Source organism: Photinus pyralis, unplaced genomic scaffold, assembly GCF_008802855.1.
Source record: "Photinus pyralis isolate 1611_PpyrPB1 unplaced genomic scaffold, Ppyr1.3 Ppyr1.4_LG1, whole genome shotgun sequence".
Classification (NCBI taxonomy): Eukaryota; Metazoa; Arthropoda; class Insecta; order Coleoptera; family Lampyridae; genus Photinus; species Photinus pyralis.
Genome location: NW_022170249.1, coordinates 24,532,484 through 24,554,421, shown reverse-complemented (window position 1 = coordinate 24,554,421; position 21,938 = coordinate 24,532,484). Strand labels below are relative to the sequence as shown.

General features: G+C 35.9%; 1 protein-coding gene across 3 annotated transcripts in view; it reads left to right on the top strand.

The window, feature by feature from the left end:
- The window catches only part of LOC116159788, a gene marked incomplete at its 3' end in the record, with an annotated part of 46,187 nt that extends 29,185 nt beyond the window's left edge, over positions 1 to 17,002 (top strand). For all 3 annotated transcript variants that reach the window (XM_031472866.1, XM_031472867.1, XM_031472868.1), the window contains 2 exon segments: positions 15,692 to 15,865; positions 15,916 to 17,002. In XM_031472866.1, the coding sequence (XP_031328726.1) occupies positions 15,744 to 15,865; positions 15,916 to 17,002 (1,209 nt within the window).
- Positions 17,003 to 21,938: the final 4,936 nt, after the last annotated feature.

The following is a 21,938-nucleotide window of genomic DNA, read 5'->3' as shown; positions in this document are numbered from 1 at the left end:
GAGCAGGGGCCATCGAACCCTTTTTTTGTCTGGGGGAATACCTCCAGAGCTCCCGGTGATACGTGCTCGTTTCCAAAACGTTTATAACATCAACATCTGTGGTGATCATCTTCGGGGGACAGCTTGTTTGCCTGGGTGGCATGGACCCCTCAAGATATCACAGTCTTCAGTACGTGTGATCATTTTTAAGGAAATCCATCGAAGCTACTTTTCCTGGGGGAGTTTGATATTAGAATACCCTCAAGGAAGAGGAGCTTCGATTGCTGTCCCCCGAACATAATCACCACAAATATTGATGGTTCTAAACGTTTCGAAATGACAAGGTACCTCTGGGGGGTATGGATGGAATACCCCCAGGTAAAAGAAGCTTCGATGGCTGTTCTTCGAGAATGATGATGACAAAACTGATTGTAAATGTTTTGGGAGCAGGATGTGTCACCAGATAACGTGTTCGGGGAAATTCCACCGAAGCTTCCTTAACTGGAGTATTCCATACCCCCAGAGCAGCCGGTGATGTACAACCCTCTCAAGATATTCACAGTCCTCAGTGCGTGTAATCATGTTTTAGGAAAACCATCGAAGCTCGTTTTCCTGAGTTTTCCTGATATGGAGTATTCTCCAGGAAATGGAGCTTTCATGGCTCTCCTCCCAATACGAGCACCACAAACATTGATTATTTTAAACATTTGGGAACGCCGAACGAGAACGTAACATCAGGGGGTATGGAATACCCCCAGGCAAAAGAAGCTTCGATGGCTCTTCCTCGAGAATGATGATGACAGAAATTGATTATTGTATGTTATGGGGGGGGGGGGGGGCGGTTCATCACCGGGTAACCGGAGGAGTTTGGTATGGAATACCCCAAGGAAAAGCAACTTCGATGGTTATCCCTCAAAGATATCTCGAAAGATATTTACATCAGCTTTTGTTTGCCTTTGGGGGGGGGGGGGTCGTGATTTCATGGAACTTCCTTATTCACAAAGACCAGATTTAGTAGTATGTAACTTTTTTTTTCAAACATCAAAGCCTACCAAAGATATTTTTTTGGAAAAATTGACCATAAAACGCCTTTTGGCGGATATACCACTATAGCAGGGCTAATGGATTTCCCTTCCCGTTAGCATCTGAACTTTGCCCTTTTAAATTGCGCACTTGTACATAATATTATTAAGATATTCTTGTTACCTTATATGATTAGCGTGATTTAATAAACGACATGATTATTATTATTATTATATTAATATTTCAGCAATGTGATTTATGTCTAAGAATATGATTACCAAATTTGGTCTCAATCGGTTCAGCCGTTTAGCCCGAAATGAGAGTACAGACGGACGGAGATTTTGTTTGTTTCGCATTCCTGGTGCTTCAAAACGTGTATTTCTGTCAAAAAAGTGGGGGGGGGGGGTTACGCCACTAGTAAGTAGTAAGTGTGCTAATCGCACAGGTACCACCTCGGGTACCACCCACACGATGCAATAGTTCAGCTATAAAATGGAAAAACGTCAAAAATTGACAGTTTTTTGGTACTTTGACACATTTGCGCATGCGCGACTCTTTCCAAAAGCTCTGCTGGAAATGGGAGTACAGACAGACAGACCAACATTATTGAGATTTGGTTTGATTCGGATTCCTGGAGCTTCAAAACGTGTATTTCCGTCAAAAAAGTGAGGGATCATTTTTTACGCCAATGCAATACTTCCCTTACTATCTTCTTTTGACAACTTAATGGATGTAGGTAGATTTCCACGACTAAAGTATACCTCTATGACGTACTGCCGGCTGGGTGGTAGACCATACGGTTAATATTTTGGGCCAATCTAAATCTTAACCCCTTGGGGGAAACTGGAAGCGCTTTACAGTAATGCTCATGTACCTTATATAATTCTTCTTATCCTTTTCTTAAACATTGTACAGCAAATCCTCTTTCTTTGTTTTAGAATGCACCCTCCTCCTCTAGAGGTCATTGAGTAGAAATCCACAAATATTTTCTGGCACTTTATCTGAGCTACTTTTATTCAAAAAATGCTATCCCAAATCTGTATCTTGATCCTTTGTGAGATACAGTCACGCGCCGTTCTTATTTTGTGACGTAGTACAGGGTGTGATAAATTCGAGTGTCTAAAAAATTGGCCTGTAGAGGGGACCAAAACAAATACCTTTGACGGTCCAAAATGGATCGTTTAGAAGAGGTTCCTATGCGTATCTTGTTTAATTTTTTTCTCGAGGAAAATAACAGATCGAAAGATGGAATTTGCCCTGATTTTCAGTATTTTGTTGTCCATGTTGTCCATTTATTACATTGGAGTGTGAGAAAAGCAAGGGGGAAACTTACAGTACATTCTTCTAGTATTTTCAAATTCCAAGAACAAAAAAGATTGTACTGATAAAAATTAGACGTCTTTCGGAAGAAAGTAACCGGAAATAATGTTTCCAATTAGTATATACCTACTATAATTGGGTACCGATTATAATGTAGAAAGTGTTATTCTCCACTATTTTAGATCTTTACACGGCTACCCGTATTTTTACATGTTAACAGGGACATAAAATGGTTAGTCCATGTCGTATAACTATTGCAAATTATAGGTAGTATAATTGATGACATCAATTAACATAAAGCAGCAAGACTGTTCGGTAGGCGAGCTTCGCGAGTCAATTTTAACTAGCCGATTTGAGTGCAAAAAATATTAAGAATAAAATCGATGATACATTAGGGTGACTCTAAATCTATGTTAATTATATGGTTGCGTAAATTAGAAATTTCGCACAGACTTCATATAAAATTGCAATAATATTGCAAAATCTTGGTACTGTTTAACAACAATTACTGAACCCAAATACATTTTTATACGTTATTAATTAACGATTGATGCAACTGCACCAAGTAAAGCCTTCTCGACATTTAGCACCAATAAGATACAGAAAACCGCGTTAGAAAAATGTGAAACGAGTTAGGTAATATCTTTATTTTTTACGGAATAATAATGAAGGAATCTCTTTAATGTAATTTTAAACGCTGTCATTTGGCTTAATTAAATTATATCACTTCAGCGCGCTTCCCGTACAAAGCGGAGAAAGTTTCTGCACTTGTTTATGAATATACGTGCTGCAGGATTAAGTAATTCTTTTTCTTTACTTTTTTTAGCTGTTTCACTTTCAATCCCAAAACAGTTTGAGGATTGATCATGTGTATAGCTTCGTTTATGCCAGAATGGTGCCGAAGTAAGGTAAAATATAACAATCTAAGTATATAATTTGGTACATTTCTCTAAATAATAATGCTCATTCTATTTGATGATGATCGATTGAATTGCAGATTTCGGTGGTTGGTCCTTATAATCAATACAGATTTTGGGTTGGCAAAAGAAAAGAACGTTAGCATAAACCCGCTATTAAGGGTTTGTTCTTGTATTTTAGGTTTAGTGCGTGGGGATCCCTTTAGTAAACTTTTTCCCTTGATTAATTTTAACTGAACAAACAGTTTTCTTTATCGCAATTTCAGTTTACACAATATTACTGTGTAAAGCGCGACAAAATCTTTATGGAATTTGCTGAATAGCACCAACTCTAAGGTTGTTTACAGAAAAAGCTGACTCAACAGAATTTTACCAAGGAAAACTTAATTCGCAGTGTAAATAATGAAACATTATAGTACCTCTTTTTGTCGTGTAAAACGAAATCCGATGTATCTCCTAGTTTAGTAAGACAGTTGATTTTATCGAAAAAGTACTTATAACAATATTTATAGCACATATAAAGAGCTTTCATTACAAAAAAAGAATAATCAAATTGGATCAATAATTCCAGAGATATCGTTGATTTTTAAATAATATAAATATAAATTGTTAGTCACAAACAATCCAAATCTACTTACACAATTATTTGTGGAAATCGACGATCTTGAAAATGAAAACTGTTTCAGCTTCCGATTGCACAATACTTATCAAAGATACTAATTAGATTACTACGGTTTAAGTCTTGATCTATGGCTTCCACCAATGAATTAATCAAGTTCCGAGATGGAATTGAATCAGCAGCCCCCCCGATTTGTTTCAAACGTGTCGAAATTGCGCATTTCGGTGCAGGTTTTGCATCTGTTTGTCTAACATCCATCATTCCGTTCGGCCTTAATTGCCATTCGATCACGGAATGTTGCTTATTGACTTGATGTAATCAGCGTAAGCAAGTTGCCTTCCAATTAGAACAACAATGCGAGGATTTCGTCCTTGCAGTTTCATCGAAAATGATTGAGTGCCACCGATGGCCTATATATTCGGACACATCTGTTGGGGAATGAAATTGTCTCTTGCATATTTTTAAATTCCTTTCCGTACCTACGCCCATTAGATTCCTTATGAAACGTGCCCGTTTAGGATGTATAGCGAGGCCGAACAAGAGAGAGCTTTGTTGCAAGAGATAGTATCGCAAAATTCTTTTGGCACGGTGTGGTGGATACAAAATTTGTATTTAAGAACGCGAGTTCATTATTGAACTTCAAATGTATCGTTTGGTTATTAAGTATCGCAAATTTGTGTAAACATAAGCGTGTAAAATGTACCGTTAAAAAGTTCTAAGTTCAATTTTGGAAGCGGTAAGATTAAGATTAATTTATTCTCCCAAACCAAAGAACCCGATACTCATTTGTGTGAATTTAAGAACGCTTTATATGGAATTGCTAATACGAAAAATCCTTTTTTTTTACCACAAAACTCATTTTTTTTGCAAATTTATTTGAAAAAAGGTAGCTTTTATTTTTTGATTTGCTTGCTCGCAAAATCAAACACAAAATTTCCATAAAGTTTTGGATCTTTTGACTAAATAATCAAACAGGAAAAGAATTACAGGTTCCCTTTACAGATTTTACCATTTATGATTTTCTCTATACATTTTATAACGCGCAAGCAGCAAAATGCAAGGCACTACAAAAATACCATGTGCTTCATAAATAAAACACACGCCGCTGACCGGCCAGCTAGCTCTGTTGACCAAATAGCAAACAGCGGAGAGAGAAAGACTAATGTACAGGGTTGTGGGTAACAGAATTAACTCAATTGGTAATTGGCACTTATAACTCCTCGATCCAGCCTAGGTCGTCAGTACTTACTTTTGGTCGCTTCAATTAAAATCTCTTGGGCGCCACCTAATTCCAAGTTAAGTTTCGCTTGCCACTACCGGAACTAGGAAAGGTAGCTTTAGCTTTAAAGTAGGCAACTGATAACCCACAAAAATAAGTGTTTATTGGGTGCAATTGCACCTGCATACGTAACACCAACACAAAAGTTATGTTCCACAAATGGGAATCAAAAATCAATAAAGTATAATAAACACGTTATGTAAAAACTAAACAACCCCAAGTATAAGTGTTGAAATAATTATCCCAAATTCCAAGGTTTACATAAAATTCCCCCAATGAAATATTACATAAATTTAGTAGCTGAAACTAGTTCACACCAAAAATCCTGAAAGTAGGTATAGAACACCCACTACCGTTGCACAGTGATTGAGTTTAATGGGTTAAATTGACAGTGGATTGAATACCTTGATTGGTAGCTTGTAGGGTATCGAAGTTTAAATCATAGTATAGAGCTCTGTACTTCACAGGTGATTTACTTCACATGAGTAAATGCAGTTAATTAAAGCAAATTATTCCCTTTCAATTTCAAGCGTACTAATTAAGAGTAATATGGGTGGCTCTAGTGTTCGGCCAGTTAACATTTACCACATAAGTATGGGTTAAATGAAATGCAAATACACAAAGGCAATAGTTTAAACAATAATAAGATATCACCACTACGATAGGTAGGTCTCTGGTTCCTAAGATTCCTGGTGTACGTGTAAACGGCTAACGGTTTTCTATGTACCGCAACAGGTGTCAAAAGGGTTGGTGTCCGCAGTATCTGTTTGGCTGCGCCTTAGAGATAGTAACGTTTCAATGGCAGATTTTACAGTACACGGAACTCCTGCATGTTGTCGTTTAACGTAGATGTGTTTCGCTTAGAGAGTAAGTAGAAGCTACGGAATCGTTGGGCTTTGACTCCTTACAAGGACTCTCTTAAAGCAGAGAGTACACAGAAAAAAGAACTTCGTTAAAGTAAGGTAGCCTTCTTATACCATAAATACGATGGATTCCCCGATTAAGGTGGCTTGAAATTCCTCCAGTACAAAAAAAATTCCTTACGGAAGTTTGTCCCCAAGCATTAAAACGAAACTGCTTGGTGCAAACATTAATTTGGGTTGACTTGGTTAAAAGATGCTTTCGCAAGGGTGTTCAATCCAAAATCAACCACTGGAAGATATAACAAGCACCCCCAACTCGGGATCACAAATCGACCGTCTTTCTAAAAGCAGGTGACGAGAAAAGAAGACGCTAACTTTCTTGTTTCCGGTCACGATGCAACCGACGACGAATAATTCCAACCAACCACGAGAGCCGATGGATATGTCAATACCATAAATGGTAATATCTAATGCTTATCGATAAAGGAAACGAATTTAAAACCAATGACAGCAAGGTATCGAATTACCGTAAACTGACGTCATTGATCGGTAGATCGACTAAAACGGGCAGGCAACACAAAAATATAAAAGTAACTAGAGAATTGACATATTGGTTGCACTCAACGATGCGCGAACATGTAATACAGGGTAATGGAAATAGAAATATGACTACAAAGGTTAATACTATTTTAAACTGTTACAATTTCTAATTAACAAGGTTAATTTTCGTGGCCACGGTTTTTTTTAACTAACTTACACTTAAAATCTAACCAAATAACAAATACACGGCACAATTTTTTACTCAGAGTTCATCTGGACCCACTAAATTGGAAGTTATTGAAATTTGAACAAAGTAAAATATGAAGCTGACTTTTTGATCTATCAAATCAATTCTAGTGGGTTTTTAAATACATGCAATACAAAAGGGTTTCAATTGCCCATAGGTTGATATTTTTCAAAACGTACAAATCAAAAGTTTTTTCTTAATTTAATTAATTGTTTTTCTTAAACATTCATGCAATGATCTTTGTTGAAATAAAGGGTTGAAACATCCCTTCGTTTAAATTCTGAACTAAAACTGTACCAAAATAAAATGAATTATTGCGTGCCGTCGGCTGGTTTATTTTTTACTAAATTTTGAGCTTTTTTTGTGGTTTTACTTACTGTGAAGTTTTCCTTTTCCTTCTCTGAAACGTACTACAAAATTTTCCAACTCTTTTTCACCTCGCCAACAAAAAGAACAACACTAAATGGTGATATAAATGTATATTACAAGTAATTTAATTTCGAAATAGTTCCACATGTTTTCTTTCAAAGGAAAAACTCGCCGATTCAGAATCCTTCGAGTAATGGTTATTAATTCAAAGTGACATTTTTATCTTTATTACAGTGGCGCGATTTCGGTGTATTTTACTTGGCTCGAAAAACAATTATGCTAGTTTTTAACAAAGGCATAAAATCTACCCCTAAAGACGGCCCTATATCCTAAATGAACACATACCATCATTGCGCAAATTTAAACAAAGGCCCTGCCAATTCAAATTTGTGATAATAAGTATCTATTACATCAACAGTAATAAACAAAAGCAATTTCCTACACATTACTTATTAAATGGTATAAAATTATAGAAAGGAATTACCTTCTTAAAACCAACGCACATACTCCCTGAAAGTTACGTTCCGCTGCATCTGCTACAAGTTTTCGTTCTTATGCCATTTGAATTATGCATTTCCCGCTAACACATTTTCAATGGCGCTCTAGTTGTTGAGACATCTCGTCTTCAGACATCCGGAACCCATTATGAAAAAAGTGCTCTACAGAAATTAAAAGACGCAGAAAGCACAATCTTCAATTCCACGAAATACTTACGGATTTATTCGTGATATTCCACTAGCCTCATAATTCATCATCCCTCTAAATTTCGACACCCTGTAATTTTTTATGATATGTAAATATGTAATGCCCAATCTGCTGTAACCCTTGAATCCAACTTTACCTGTCTCTATTCCATTCGAAAAATGAAATCCAAATTAGAGCTACCGCTAAGCTAAGATTTCTAAGGGATTTTTGAAGTTGAAAAATTAAAAATTTAGCGCTACTAGTTTGTTACGTTCACTTTTTTTTTAATTGCCTTTATTTTATGGTAATTTCAAAAGAGAAAAGAGACTACTTACTAAAAGGGAAACAAGACTAAAAAGATCCTTGTTCTGGTCTTGTCGCGCTAAAGAAATAAAATAGTTGATAGGGATCGAGGGTGATTTAATAAATGATCTACAAAATATGACAAATAGGACACTATAACATCTAGGTCTGTAATGTCAGCATTTAAATTTAAATTAATTTTTAGTAAAACGTGGATCAAGACGTAGTTAGAGAAAATTATTAAAATCAAAACAGGCTTCCGCAGAAAACAAAAATCAAGGAGTCGTCGAAAATTCTTTGAACTATGGTCGTAACGACCCTCTGTATTCAGAAGAGCGCTTTCTGCTTTTTCTGTAACAGATAACAACACAGTCAAACAATCAGAAACGTCCGAGGAAACGTCAAACTTAACGCGCAGATTATCTGCCAAAAAACGTTATTTGGCGTTATTTAGTATAGGAAAAATGACGTTTTTGACAGGTAACCTGCACGTTAAGTTTAACGTTAGTGATACATCACAGGGCTGAATATTTAACATCTGACACTGATGAAATACATCGTATACTAAACCCGTAATTAATAGTCACTAAGGATCAATAATTTAATTTAATTTACGTGAAAAAGTTTGAGGGAAATGGGGGCTTGGGGGAACATAAAAACCTAAAAAACACGTATTAAGAAAAATGCTGAATCATGAATCTACGAACCTTTTACTGATTAAGTGTAAATACAAATCCGTAAAACGCTTCAATGGAACACAAAAAAAAGCACATCAAAAAGAGTATAAGAAAACACTCCAAAGATATATGGTGACAGCCAAAACCAACAAAGGCCTTATTCAGGTAGACACTAAATCAAGACAAAGTAATGGCCCGCCGAAGAAAAATAATTTGCATGTAACCAATATGACGGCAGAATCTCCACTGCGCGAGAAATACCACTCGTGGGCAAGACAAACTTAAAGAAGGGATGGGATTAGAAATACCATGGAAAACATATGCGCGACTACGAGCGGCGAAGAAATTAACTATTGCACAAGAAACCTATAACTCTCGGATGGCCTCTAGTGGAGAAAATAAAGAACTAAGGTAATAACAAATTTAGTACAGGAATAACATACATCTCATTAAACGGGTTTAAAGGAAATACCTAGATGGCGTAAGAATTTAAATCAGAGCACAAATTCAAGATTACTTAAATGCTTAAATCTTTCCTCTGGCCTCGGAGGACTTCATCGGGACTTCCTGTCCAAAACCTTTTACGGAGTTCATTGCGGACCGTATCGGTGGTAGCTTGTCAGGTCATTGGGAATAGCCGTCTCGTACTAACATGACGGATTGGGTTCTCAACAAAAAGAAATGATGGATTCATAATATCAAAGCACTTTCTACATTCTCAATATATTTATTCTCCGGGTATGTGTAGGAGTAAAGAAGTGGTTAGGTGTAGAAATTTTATACAAGGTCTTACAATACACCCGCATATAATTTTTAATTTACCCAAATGTAATTTTTGTGCGAACAGCGACCATAATCGGCTTAAAGCATAATAATAAGTATCATTACCCGTTCGACGTATTAATAATTATAAACGAGTGCGATGGAGAGGTCGAGCTTTATTGAATTTACTCGATCACTTTAAGTAATCGACCCTTTCGCAATTCGCAAATAATTATTATCAAACAACTGATCATTAGATTAATGATTTGAAAGTGTAAATGGACGGTAAAAGAAGGTTGTGATTTTGTACAATCTATAATGTGGAAATTAAATAAAATGGAACTGTGTCAAGATGATGCAAATTGAGAAATCCAATCGTTCGGTTTGGCAATACGTCTAATGATAATGGTTCAAAATTTCTTGTTCCGAGTTAATACTCGCAGAAAAAATTGATTGTTCTATTTAATTGATTGTGAATCCCTTTACTGGCTAGGATTTCCGCGTAGAAGAAAGTCAGTTAACAACAAAAACTAAGAAATTTACGTGCCCACGAGCATGTAAGTTGTATAACACTCGAATATTTTAACCATTACTGCCAAATTGACCCAAAAGAAACGGCTGGAAATTCTTTTCACGCAAATATAACTTTGTTAATCTAAATAAGTAAAAGTGTTGCGTAGATTCCGTTGAAATGCATTTGGGAATGTTTATAAATATTTATTTATTTCCTTGGGGTAATTAATTTTCTGTTATCTAAGAGTTTGGGGCCGTTAATAATATTTTATTAGACAATAAAAGGGGAATAGAAGAAATTACTTTCATTCTACGTCCATTGCGTTTCATCGTTGTAATAAAAAGCATGCATGAACTGTATTTTATATTTGGCTTGATATTATCTACTGTGGAAAAGAAAAGTAGTTTCCAAATCCTGTCGATAACAGCTAGGACACTATATCATAAGTAAACCCACACTGATAAGACATTTTCTTGCAGTTCCTCCTCATTTTGTTGGAGTTTTTGTTCTCTTCCGTGGATAAAAACTCTTCACGCATTCTTCTTCTGTTACAAGTTTCTCTTTATTGGTTGTACTAGAATCACAAAAACGCAAGAAAGTGTACAATTTGTCGACAGGCACCACTATCTTACGTATCTAGAGGAAATCTCTCAAAAATTGGTGTATCTAGTCACAGAAACACAAATTCGGTATAAAATTATGTTCTTTTGATAGAATTATTTTCTTTTTAGAAATTACCCCTTAAACGTAAGAAGAGGTGAAAGTTGTCGATAGACTCCCCTATTACTTACCTACTTGTTTGTTCTCTTGATAGATTAAAAATCGGATTATTAGGGACACCTAGGCGCAAGAAAATGTAAAAATTTATTATTATTATCATGCAAGTTCCTCTGGGGTTGTATCAGCATCCTAAAAACGGAAGATGTCAGATATTTCCTCTTTTATGTTCCCTTAGCCTTAGTACAAATTATCGGGGGTAAATACACAAGAGCTTGATTTTTAATCGGATAATTTTATTTTTACACGAAAGTTTTGTTGTAACGGAAAAAACTAGAGATTTAAAGTGTGTGCTTTTGATCGAGAGTTTGTTGCAGGAGGCAACAAAATTTGAGTGAATTAAAAATAAAATTATCCTGATTTAAAACCAAGATTATGAAGCGCTGTTTGTGGCATAATTACTAGGTCTGAATTTATTTTAAAAATCGTCATTTATATAGATTCGAAAGTGTTTTATAAGTGTACGGAAAGTATATTTATATATATTCGAAAAAATGGTCATTTATATATATTCAAACGTATTTTAAATATATACGGAAATATTTTTATATATATTCGAAATTAATGCAAAATATATACACGGTGTCCATTTTTCGGGTGCCACTATGGGGATCTCACTTATCTTAAGAGATAGAAAGTTGGTTAAATGGGGGCAAAGTTGCCAATTTTCGTGCTGAATAAGAATCTGAAAAGAAATTTAAAATATCTTCAATAATTTTGAAGATATCGCAAAAAAACGAAAATTTCTGATTTTCGTTTTTAATTTTTTTATGATAAACCTTGGATAAACTAATCGTAGTAGGCATTTCTAATTAACACATTATTCGGACACTTTTTAGTGGAGATTTCAAATATGGCATCCTGTTTTTAATAACTTTCAAGATTACGGAGAAACACGTGGCAACTTTAGTTTTTCTTATGGGCGCCATTTTGAATTTTCACATTTTGAGATTACGTCTTTTTTCTCTTTACAACAATATATCACACATGGTGGTTCAGTATCACATTTTTCCTAAAAATACAATTTTTAATTTTTTGAGAAGAGTGCTTTGGAAAAAGAAAACGTTCTTTTGTTGTAAACAAAAGTTTGACAGTTGGATCCATCTGTCTGGTTGCAGCGTTGTCAGAGAAGTAGAAATTCGATTTTCATCTGAACAGAATTGAACCTTCGTTTTGCAAGAAAATTATAATTAAAATTAGAACAAAATACATCACAACATGTGTTCAAATTGCCCACATCCTAATTTTGAGCACAGTGCCACTCTCTTCCTAAGATTTGCTATGGCTCTTGACACATCCCTTCTTCTAATCTTGTGCCTGAGAGTGCAATTCTATGACGAAGTTCATAGAAGTTCAAGAACGTATAACATTTATTAACAGATAGCTCCTCACTTATAATATTCTTATAAGTTTCTCTGATAAAAAATTAAGATTAAAATTTAAGAAACAGAAGATGGTACCAAATTTGTTGACAGATTACTCCTTTTTTATTAGTTTTTTTTCATTTTCACTATGGGGATCTCGTAAACTGTAAGAGATACAGCGTCGCTTAAATTCCTTTCTTCTGCTCCTCAATTCGACAGACTCGGTAGCCTCGATCAACTTCAAAAAATTCCAAAGAATTTATTGCACACATTTTGATCAACACTTGAAATAAATCTTGGGCACCAATAGAAAAAAATCTGACATGATAGGGGCCAGATGGAGTCTGGATTCGAATAAACATACAATTAACTGATTAACAATGACAAAAATTGATTCCGATACAACAAAATTAAAAACAAAATCCCTGCAGGAAAGAAATGCTTGCCTATACTTTTCATTAATATTTGTAATATTGTAATAGTTGAACCAGTTCCAATCAGAGCAGGGCAGAATACTTTCAAAGAGTATTTGAATTGACCCAATGTCTGTTGCCCAATGTCGGTTGTACAATGTCCGTTGTCCGTTCGATTAGACTTCTCAATCAAAAGTTATAGACTAGAAACCAATTTCGAAAGAAAATTCAAAGGGCTGTAACTTTTGAACTAGTAGCCCAATCTTGGAACTGTTTGAAATTATGGATTCTACAGGCCACATTCTATAAGAAAATTTTTTTTCCGGGTCGATCTGAGACAATTTTTTTTTCGGGGCTCAAAAAAAGGCAGTGTATACCCTTCCTTTTTTACCAAAAATCGACTGCACCAAAATTTCTCGGGAAAACACTTTTTCTTATTAATTTTGGTGCGTAGAATCCAAAACAATTCGTACTTTTTCGATTAAACTTCTCAATCAAAAGTTATAGACTAGAAACCAATTTCGAAAGAAAATTCAAAGGGCTGTAACTTTTGAACTAGTAGCCCAATCTTGGAACTGTTGAAATTATGGATTCTACAGGCCACATTCTATAAGAAAATTTTTTTTCCGGGTCGATCTGAGACAATTTTTTTTTGGGGCTCAAAAAAAGGCAGTGTATAACCTTCCTTTTTTACCAAAAATCGACTACACCAAAATTTCTCGGGAAAAGACTTTTTCTTATTAAGTTTGGTGCGTAGAATCCAAAACAATTCGTACTTTTTCGATTAGACTTCTCAATCAAAAGTTATAGACTAGAAACCAATTTCGGAAGAAACATCAAAGGGCTGTAACTTTTGAACTAGTAGCCCAATCTCGGAACTGTTTGAAATTATGGATTCTACAGGCCACACTCTATAAGAAAGTTAGGACATAATACCCCTCACGCAGACGGTAGATAATTAATCCTTCGGCCCCTGCTTGAAAATCAGTGATCGATTACCCGTTTTGGTCCCACGGACCAATATCAATCTTATGGGCAAACTATGTCATACGTTGTACCCTCTAATTTAATAAGTTCAAGTCACAATGCATTCTAAGTACACCTATAAGATATTTCTTGGAATTTTTCCAAGATATACTTCTTTTACTTCAAGAGTAATTAATTTAATGTGTTGGGGGTACACTTGCTCCGTATCAAGGGTGTTCAACTAAGTTTTAAAAACCTAACACCGTTTCGGACTCAGTGACCGAAAACTTCACTAAATGCTATACTGCTACTTTGATTCTAGTGTTTAAGGAAACGGAATTTCTACTATAAAATAATCTCCTTATTCAGAATTTTCAAAAGCACCGCCAGTCACAATTACACTTTATAACTCCAACTTCCAAGGGACGCACCCCACTTACACCGAAAATAACGCGCAATTTTTGGAAAACACCGATGAAAACACTTGCATTAATTAAATTTCGCCTGAAAAAAATCCAATTCCAAACAATTCTAAAAGGGAAAACGGACACCGTGATAACAAATTCAAGTAGTATAAACCAACCTTGTATTATACGTTAATAATCCCCCAGATTTACACTTAATAAATTGCAATATGCCCATATACAGGGTGTTATCCCTGGCGTTTAGACCGAAATAACGTCTACATGACGTTGTTTACCATTATAGTATTTCATTTCGGAATCAACGTTGCATTCTTGCCTTGAACTTTTCAAATGAGGTATTTCTTATAGCTTCGTTACAGTATCCGATACGATCGGGAAACGTACCAGTTAATGTTTAAATAAATTTGTATCGTAATTACGCCCAAAGTAACCGTTTGTGATGATTCTTTAATACATTTAGAAAAAGATTCGCACTCGAAAAAATTTGTGTGTCGTGATTAAAGAGAATTTTCCTTGGCTGAGGCAGTAACTCCGGATAAGGGGTTTTTTCGGATTTGAAAATGTTATACCAAATGCGAATTTTATCAAGCGGATGAATTAAGATTGGTAAGTGAAGATCGAGAAGACAAACAGCCAAGTTTAGACCAAGACGGTTAAAGGCGCCGAGGGTTTCCAAACTGCAGATCCCTTTATATTCTATTCCATTATGTATGTATCGTCGACATTATCTACAAAGTTTTATGACGTACATGCATGATCTATGTTAGATTAAAGAATGTTTTTGGTTCTGGAATTCGTTAACGTTTTAAATCAAGAAAAAATTTAATTTATTGACGTCAAGAATTCATGAAATTTGGATTTGAGAAAAAAGATTAAATTTTCATTTAAAATTGAGTTGTCCAGAGTTCTATTGAAAAAATGCCCAAAAAAATGGGCCCATCCCGTTCATGGTTTTCAGTCGCTTCATGTAGAGCTTCTCAAAGGATTTGGTAATGGTTGGAAGCAGGAACTTAACGTCATTGGGAAAAAATGGAGAAACACGAAAATCAATATAACAAATAAAAACCTTATGAGGTAAACAGTGCCAAAAGTCCAAAATTTCGTTTATTTAATTTTTTTAATGTTGGAACTATTGGCTTTTCCTAGGGTCTCTAGATTTTGCACCTTTTTGTAAACGCCTACGTACTCCAATTTGATATCGTGAAAAGCTTTTGGAAATTGGAACAAAGCATCATATAATTCCTGATAAACATGTCAAATATGCGATGCTTGTTGATGCGTCCATTGCTCGGTTACGGAAATTAAAATGAACCTGAGCTCGTAAAGTCTCCGGAATAAATTGATGGGCTTTTTACATTCCAGCAGTAAAATTTGCGGAAGTAACGAAAAACTTGTGGCGTTATTACCATAAAAATTAATAAAATGTGCATTAACTTCAGGTACTCGACGTTGATATATTGCTCCTATTTACACGCTCTAGTAAAACAAAACGATTGCTGCTTATGAAATCCAACTAACAAAGAACTGTTGCAATTGGAAATAAGATATGAAGTAACCCCGATTTGACATGCTACCCGTATTAGATATTAAATTTATTATTATCTTCTCCGCGACCTACTTTCTTAATATTTACAAACATTTTGCTTTCAGATAGAACACACAATGACAATGCCAAAATTATGCGAAGCTAGACTGGAGTAAAATGTTAAGATGGTTGGGTCCACGAAAGGGTTCCCCAGATCGACAGGCCGAAGAGGTAACCGAGGATCCCCTCGCGGCGATTGGCCCGAAACGGAAAGGCGACAAAATTTATTCCGTCAGCAGGTATTTGTATTCACCGTCGATTTTTCGTTGCACATTCGTTGATTTTTCAGGGTGAATCCGATATTCGATGACGGTTGCCCGTCGACTGCGGTTAAGGTGAAAACGGTTCCTACGCGAGATAGTTATCCGCCAAGCGCCGAAAAATCCGACTCGTCCGGCTATTGCGGAAGTCGCGTGGGACCTAGCGACGAGCGGTTGAGGTTGCGCGATGATTTGGTGGTGGAACAAAATTCGGCGTACGTTAAATCGATTCAGGTTGCACCGCTGTGCGTAAAATCGAAGTCGATACCATCGCTAGGTTCGGGTTCGTCAACCAGGGGTACGCTAACTACAATTCCTGAGGGCAAAGTGGACTTGGGCGTGCCAAAACCCATTTGGCCCAACGGACTGAAACACATTAGTCAATACGATTCGCTCGTTGACGAAGCTTTACTATTGTACACTAGCACAAGTTATGTTCCTAATGACCAAGTCAGTCTTGAGAAAGACGTTTCGCTACGTGAAGTTTTAGTCGACCTTTCGAACTGCATCAGTGCTACAATAGAGGGTAAGAGCGACGTCGCGCCGGAAGTTATGTTGAAGGCGGTCAAAGAAAAAATAACTGCCAGTCTAGGTTTGCTGAGAAACTCGACCGAGGAGGACATGCGTAAATTGTGCATCAATCTAAGCAAGCTTCAGCAGGTTAACTCAGTCGTGAGAGCCTTTACTAACTCGTCCTCTAGCGGGAATTCCAGCCAAGGTTCGCCGGAGCTGAACAGTGCCAGGGAGAGAAGAATTTCGGACGAGGCGGACGAAATCTATCAGGTTCCTTCGGGATCGTCCAGTAGTGGTTTTAGTGACTCCGTAAAACACTATCCCGTTGCTAAGTTTACGCTGCCACAAGACGACGCTGCCTTACAGTCGCAAGGTATTCGAAACGCAATTATATACGGTACGTTGTGTCGGACGAACGTTAAAGTTAGTAGTGCCAATGATAAGTTGTGTGCTCCAAATGGTAATGGCGCAGAGAGGAAGAGGAGTCTGTTGCAGTCGAATCCGGATAGCAAGCCGAGCGTGTGGCAGCAATACTATGGAGTCAATATTGCTCAAGGAAGTAGCAGTAAGCATAATCCCAAGCCTTCCGATGTACCACTTTACGTAAGTAGCATATCACCTAATTTATTGTCAGGCTTGAAGATCATAAAGAATTTCATCCATAAATAAATCGATGGTTAGTATTTATTTTATAGCATATGCTAAAATGACATTTTAATAAGTTTAATAATAATAATAATATTTAATTGTGAGAAGGTGAATTACACTTACACTCGTCAAAAGAAACGGGAAATTACATTAAACATTAAAAATAATAGTATATAACAAACAATATAACAAACAAACTAAAAACAGACAGGTAAAAACAGTAAAATCGCAATAAAAACGCTAACTAATTACATAATCTACCACTAGCCACAAACTCGTTAAAAGAATAAAATGCGTTACACAGAAGAAAATTTTTTATGCGTCTCTTAAATATGGGGTAGTCTAAAATCCTTATATCTAAGGGATGGCAGTTGTATAAATGTTTGCATTGGTACTGTACTCCTTCTTGTGATTTTGACAGTCTGCATAGATCAGTACGGATATTGTTTTTTTTTCTTGTGTGATGAGTATGTACGTCAACTTGTTGTGTGTAAAGAGATATATTTCGTTTAGCATAGCATAGGGCTTCAAGAATATAAATACAAGGAAGTGTTAAGATTCTGAGATCGATAAATGCTTGAAGACAATCGTCTCTATAACCTAAAGATGCCAGAACCCGAACAGCTCTACGTTGTAGTTTGAACAAGCATTGCCAATGAGAACTATGTCCCCAAGCGAGGATGGCATATGAGAGAGAACTATGCACAAAACAAAAATATGCTGCTTTAATGGTATTTAAAGATGTGCAGTTGCGCAACCGAGTAAGTAAAAATATCGACGTGTTCAATTTTTTGACAAATTATCGCAGTGATATTTGAAGTCTAATTTGCTGTCAATCACACAACCTAGAAATGTGAAATGAGCACCATTAGAGACGATATTATCTTTTCTTAAAGATAAAGGCAAGATAGTAGTCTTAGCAGGATTTAGTTTCAAAGTATTATCAGTGCACCATCGAGAAATAAGTTTGATGCCGTCTTGAATGTTGGCATAAGCCGAATCATAACACATACTACTCGATATTAGTGTAGCGTCATCTGCGTACAAAATACATTGCGTCTGCGGTGGCAAATGGGACGGTAGATCATTAACATAAATTAAAAATAGCAAGGGTCCAAGGATAGAGCCTTGCGGTACGCCGTATTTGATGTGTAATTTGTTAGATACTGCGTTGTTAAAGAGGACACATTGATACCTATTAGACAAAAATGAAGACACTAATGACAAACTCCGTTTACTAAAGTGATACACCTCACTAAGCTTGCGGACTAAAGTATCATGGCATACACAATCAAAAGCCTTAGTGAGATCAACAAAAGCAGCTATCATGTGTTGCTTATTTTCGAAATAGTGTAAAGCCTTCGCGGTGAAAGAAATAATTGCGTCAGAAGTACATCTACCTTTCCTGAAACCGTATTGATACTGATAGAGCCGCTTATTAGATTCAAAAAAGTCAATTACCTACTTGTTTATACAGAAGTCTCTCTATGACCTTGCTGAACACAGGCAAAATAGAGATTGGCCTGTAACTGCTAATACTCTTTCCATCCATTCCTTTTTTAAGAAGTGGAATAACCAAACCAACTTTAAGGTTTCAGGAAAAACACCTGTTTTGATAATGATGTTTGCTAATTTAGTTAAAGGTTCGACGAAAACACTAACGTTACGTTTTATTAAGGCCGCGCTAAAACCAAAAATGTCTCTTGAACTGCTATTCCTCAAACTTTTGATGGAGTCACGTGTGTCGACTTGCAAAACAAATTTAAAGTCGAATACCAAATTATCGGAAATCTTTAAATTACAAGAGCTAACGGGGTCGTTGGCAGTGTTAGGCAAATTGCCCAAGATCTCAACGATACTGCTAAAATACCTGTTAACATCATCGCATGTTAAAGACGAATGTGATTCAATATTACAATTTTTATGCGAATTTATTATTGACCACATAGATCTGCTGGAATTCCCAGAGTTTCTAATAAGTCGAATCTCTTTTTTGTAATGTAAAGAGAGCGATTTCTTTAAATGATATAAATTTGGTGATTTATATATATAATGTAGTTCACTGATCAGTTGTAAATTCGATCGGAGCTTACGTAATTTGTCAGTAAACCAACTGACTTTGTTCGTGGTCCCCTTTTTTGTAATCTTTACAACAGGGAAACAAGTATAGCAGAAGTTACAAATCATATTCATAAAATCAGTCCATGTTGCGTTACAGTCGCCTGCGTCAGAGTTTATAATTGATTTCCAATTACACGTTTGTAATTTACAAAAAATAGTTACATACCTGTACTCGATAAGGGACGGTATAGCTTGGCACAGGTTATTTCACTGCTGATGCGTTCAACTTTAAGTTCGATGAGTTGACCAAAATGGTCAGACAAACCAGTATTTATCGAATAACTAAAGCATGTAAAATTAATGAAAATGTTATCCAGGCAATTCTCTCCACGAGTACTAGTGAAGATTGTCTGGACAAAGCCGTTTGCTTCCAGAAAATCGCAGAGCAGTTGTGATTTGTAATCTTTACCAAAATGAACATTAAAATCACCTGACAGAACAATATTAAAATTAACTAATTTGTCGAGCATATTTTGAAGTAGACTCATAAAGGTATCAAATATCAAATTCTCCATTAGGAGACCTATAAATACATATTACAGCAGTGTAAGAGTTAATGAGAGTGCCACAGATTTCAAAGTGCATATCAACGGACAAGTCGTTAATAAATTTTAAAGGTTTATAAGAACTACACGATTTATTTAAAATAACCACTCCACCATGAGTCAACGAAGATCTGCAATGGAAGGACGACACTGAGTAGTCACCAAGTTTAAGAGATACTAGTAGTTCGCTGTCGATAAACCAATGCTCACTTAGACATATTAAATCGAAGTTTTTGTCAGTTATAAATGCTTCAAGTTCATTATAGTATTTTACATTATTAACCAGGTAAGTGAGTTTTTACTGGCGATAGGAGAAGTTGGCTGGCGAGCCGTCAGGCGAGCCTGTCATCTCCTACAGCCTAGTAAAAACTATTACCTGGCGTCTCGCCTGGCGTATAATGTACAATATTTTATTTGTTACTCATTTGTAAACAATAGTAAACGTAAATAATTAGTTCTTAAATTGATCTCGAAGAAATGTCTAAAATATCATATTATCCATGTAACAGAGACTTCGCATTAATTCTGGCCAATGAAATTACTAGATTACTAACTTGTAACATTTTTACACGTCAGCTGTCAGTTTTACAAGTCAGTAGCGTTTAAAGATGACGTTTACCCGTTTGCGTTTTGTCTTGTTAATCAACGTTTACAACTGAGTAACAAATAAATTTTATTTTTTAATGATTGAATATTAATATGAAAGACGGTTAGGTTGTAGTCCGATTGTCGGGTGACACGCTTATCGACTATCAACTGGAAATAGTTTGAATGAGTAGAGAGAGTAGAGAGTGATCACTTTAACCGTAAGGGTAGATAAAGTGAAGCAGTTGATTGTGCATTCTAGTGACATCTGTCATTCTTATTTCAAATGCACGATATAAAATGACACAGAACATATTTGTTTCTATGGAAACGATTGCAATTGTCAGAAGCTGTACAATGATTTATATGGCTTCTGCTATAAAATAAAGTCTTGTATTATACACGACGATAAAGGGAACCTAACCATCTCGTGAATTAACATCTTTCACTCGATGGTAAAACATCCCTTTATCGTCTTGTATAATAAATAACTATTAATTGATCTCGACCTGCATGGATTGTTGCGCCGATTTAATATTAATTATCTCGGACGTTCATGCATAAAGCGCAATGTAATAGAAATTCATGCCAGTAATTTTTTTAGTTTGTCACGCTTTGAGGATGCTCTTTGCATGAGTAAGTAAGTTGATTTTTATTTAACTTGACGAAAAGGCCCAATTGAAATTAACGTGGTCTTATACAAAGGCACGTTATGATCTATGAATTATGTAATGAAGAAATGACGAACCTCGTGACGAACAGAGAAGAAATTTGTTACGTTGCATGGAGAACACCAATAGAGATCAAGTTTGCATATTAGTACACTTCAACAACTACTATTTATTTGTTATTTATTATTTTATTATTTATTATCCCTCTCTTGTTCTGGGTCTTCAACAGGCTTGCGCCCAATTACAGAGTGACCCGGATAATGCTTTTTAGAATATATTATATATTATACTTCCGCGATATGTAGAGATCCCTACATTAATATTTATTGGCACAAACTTTGCAAAAATGCACAAATTTTAAAATTCAAATAAGCTACAGACACACACGGAAGACTGCGCTTTTTCTAACCAACACTCATTTTGCATAATTCTTGCATCTAATTAGTAATACCATATTTATATTTTATTATAAGTATACTTATGTCTTTTTTACTGCAGTAGGTTTGCTTCCGTAAACAATTCAAGGCAATCGTCTGTTTTAGAATGGCTAGTAGATTCCAAAATGCCAATCCATTCACTTAAACTCTGCCATCAGTCTTTATAAACTAACTGGTCTTGTCTTCTACCGTAATGCAACTTGGCATTTTGACCGCATTTTTTTTAAATATTAAAAGACTGTGCGTCCATCCGCCCGGACCTTGGAATTGTTTGCAATAGGTAGCTTATGGAGGGTTTAAAACCCACCTTTTACCCTTCATGCTATTTTATAAAAGTCTCATTGAAAGGAGTCTTTCCCCCGCGACTCCTAATCAAGATCAGTGGGTAGGGGATAAGTGAGGGTGGAGAGGAGAGGGTAGCTCAACGAAAGGAGTTAATTTCTACCAGGCACATCTCTTCTCCTCGACCTCTTTTCGTGATCGGTTGCACTTCTTCATCTCAACAGCACAGCAACATCGTCAAAATCTGAAA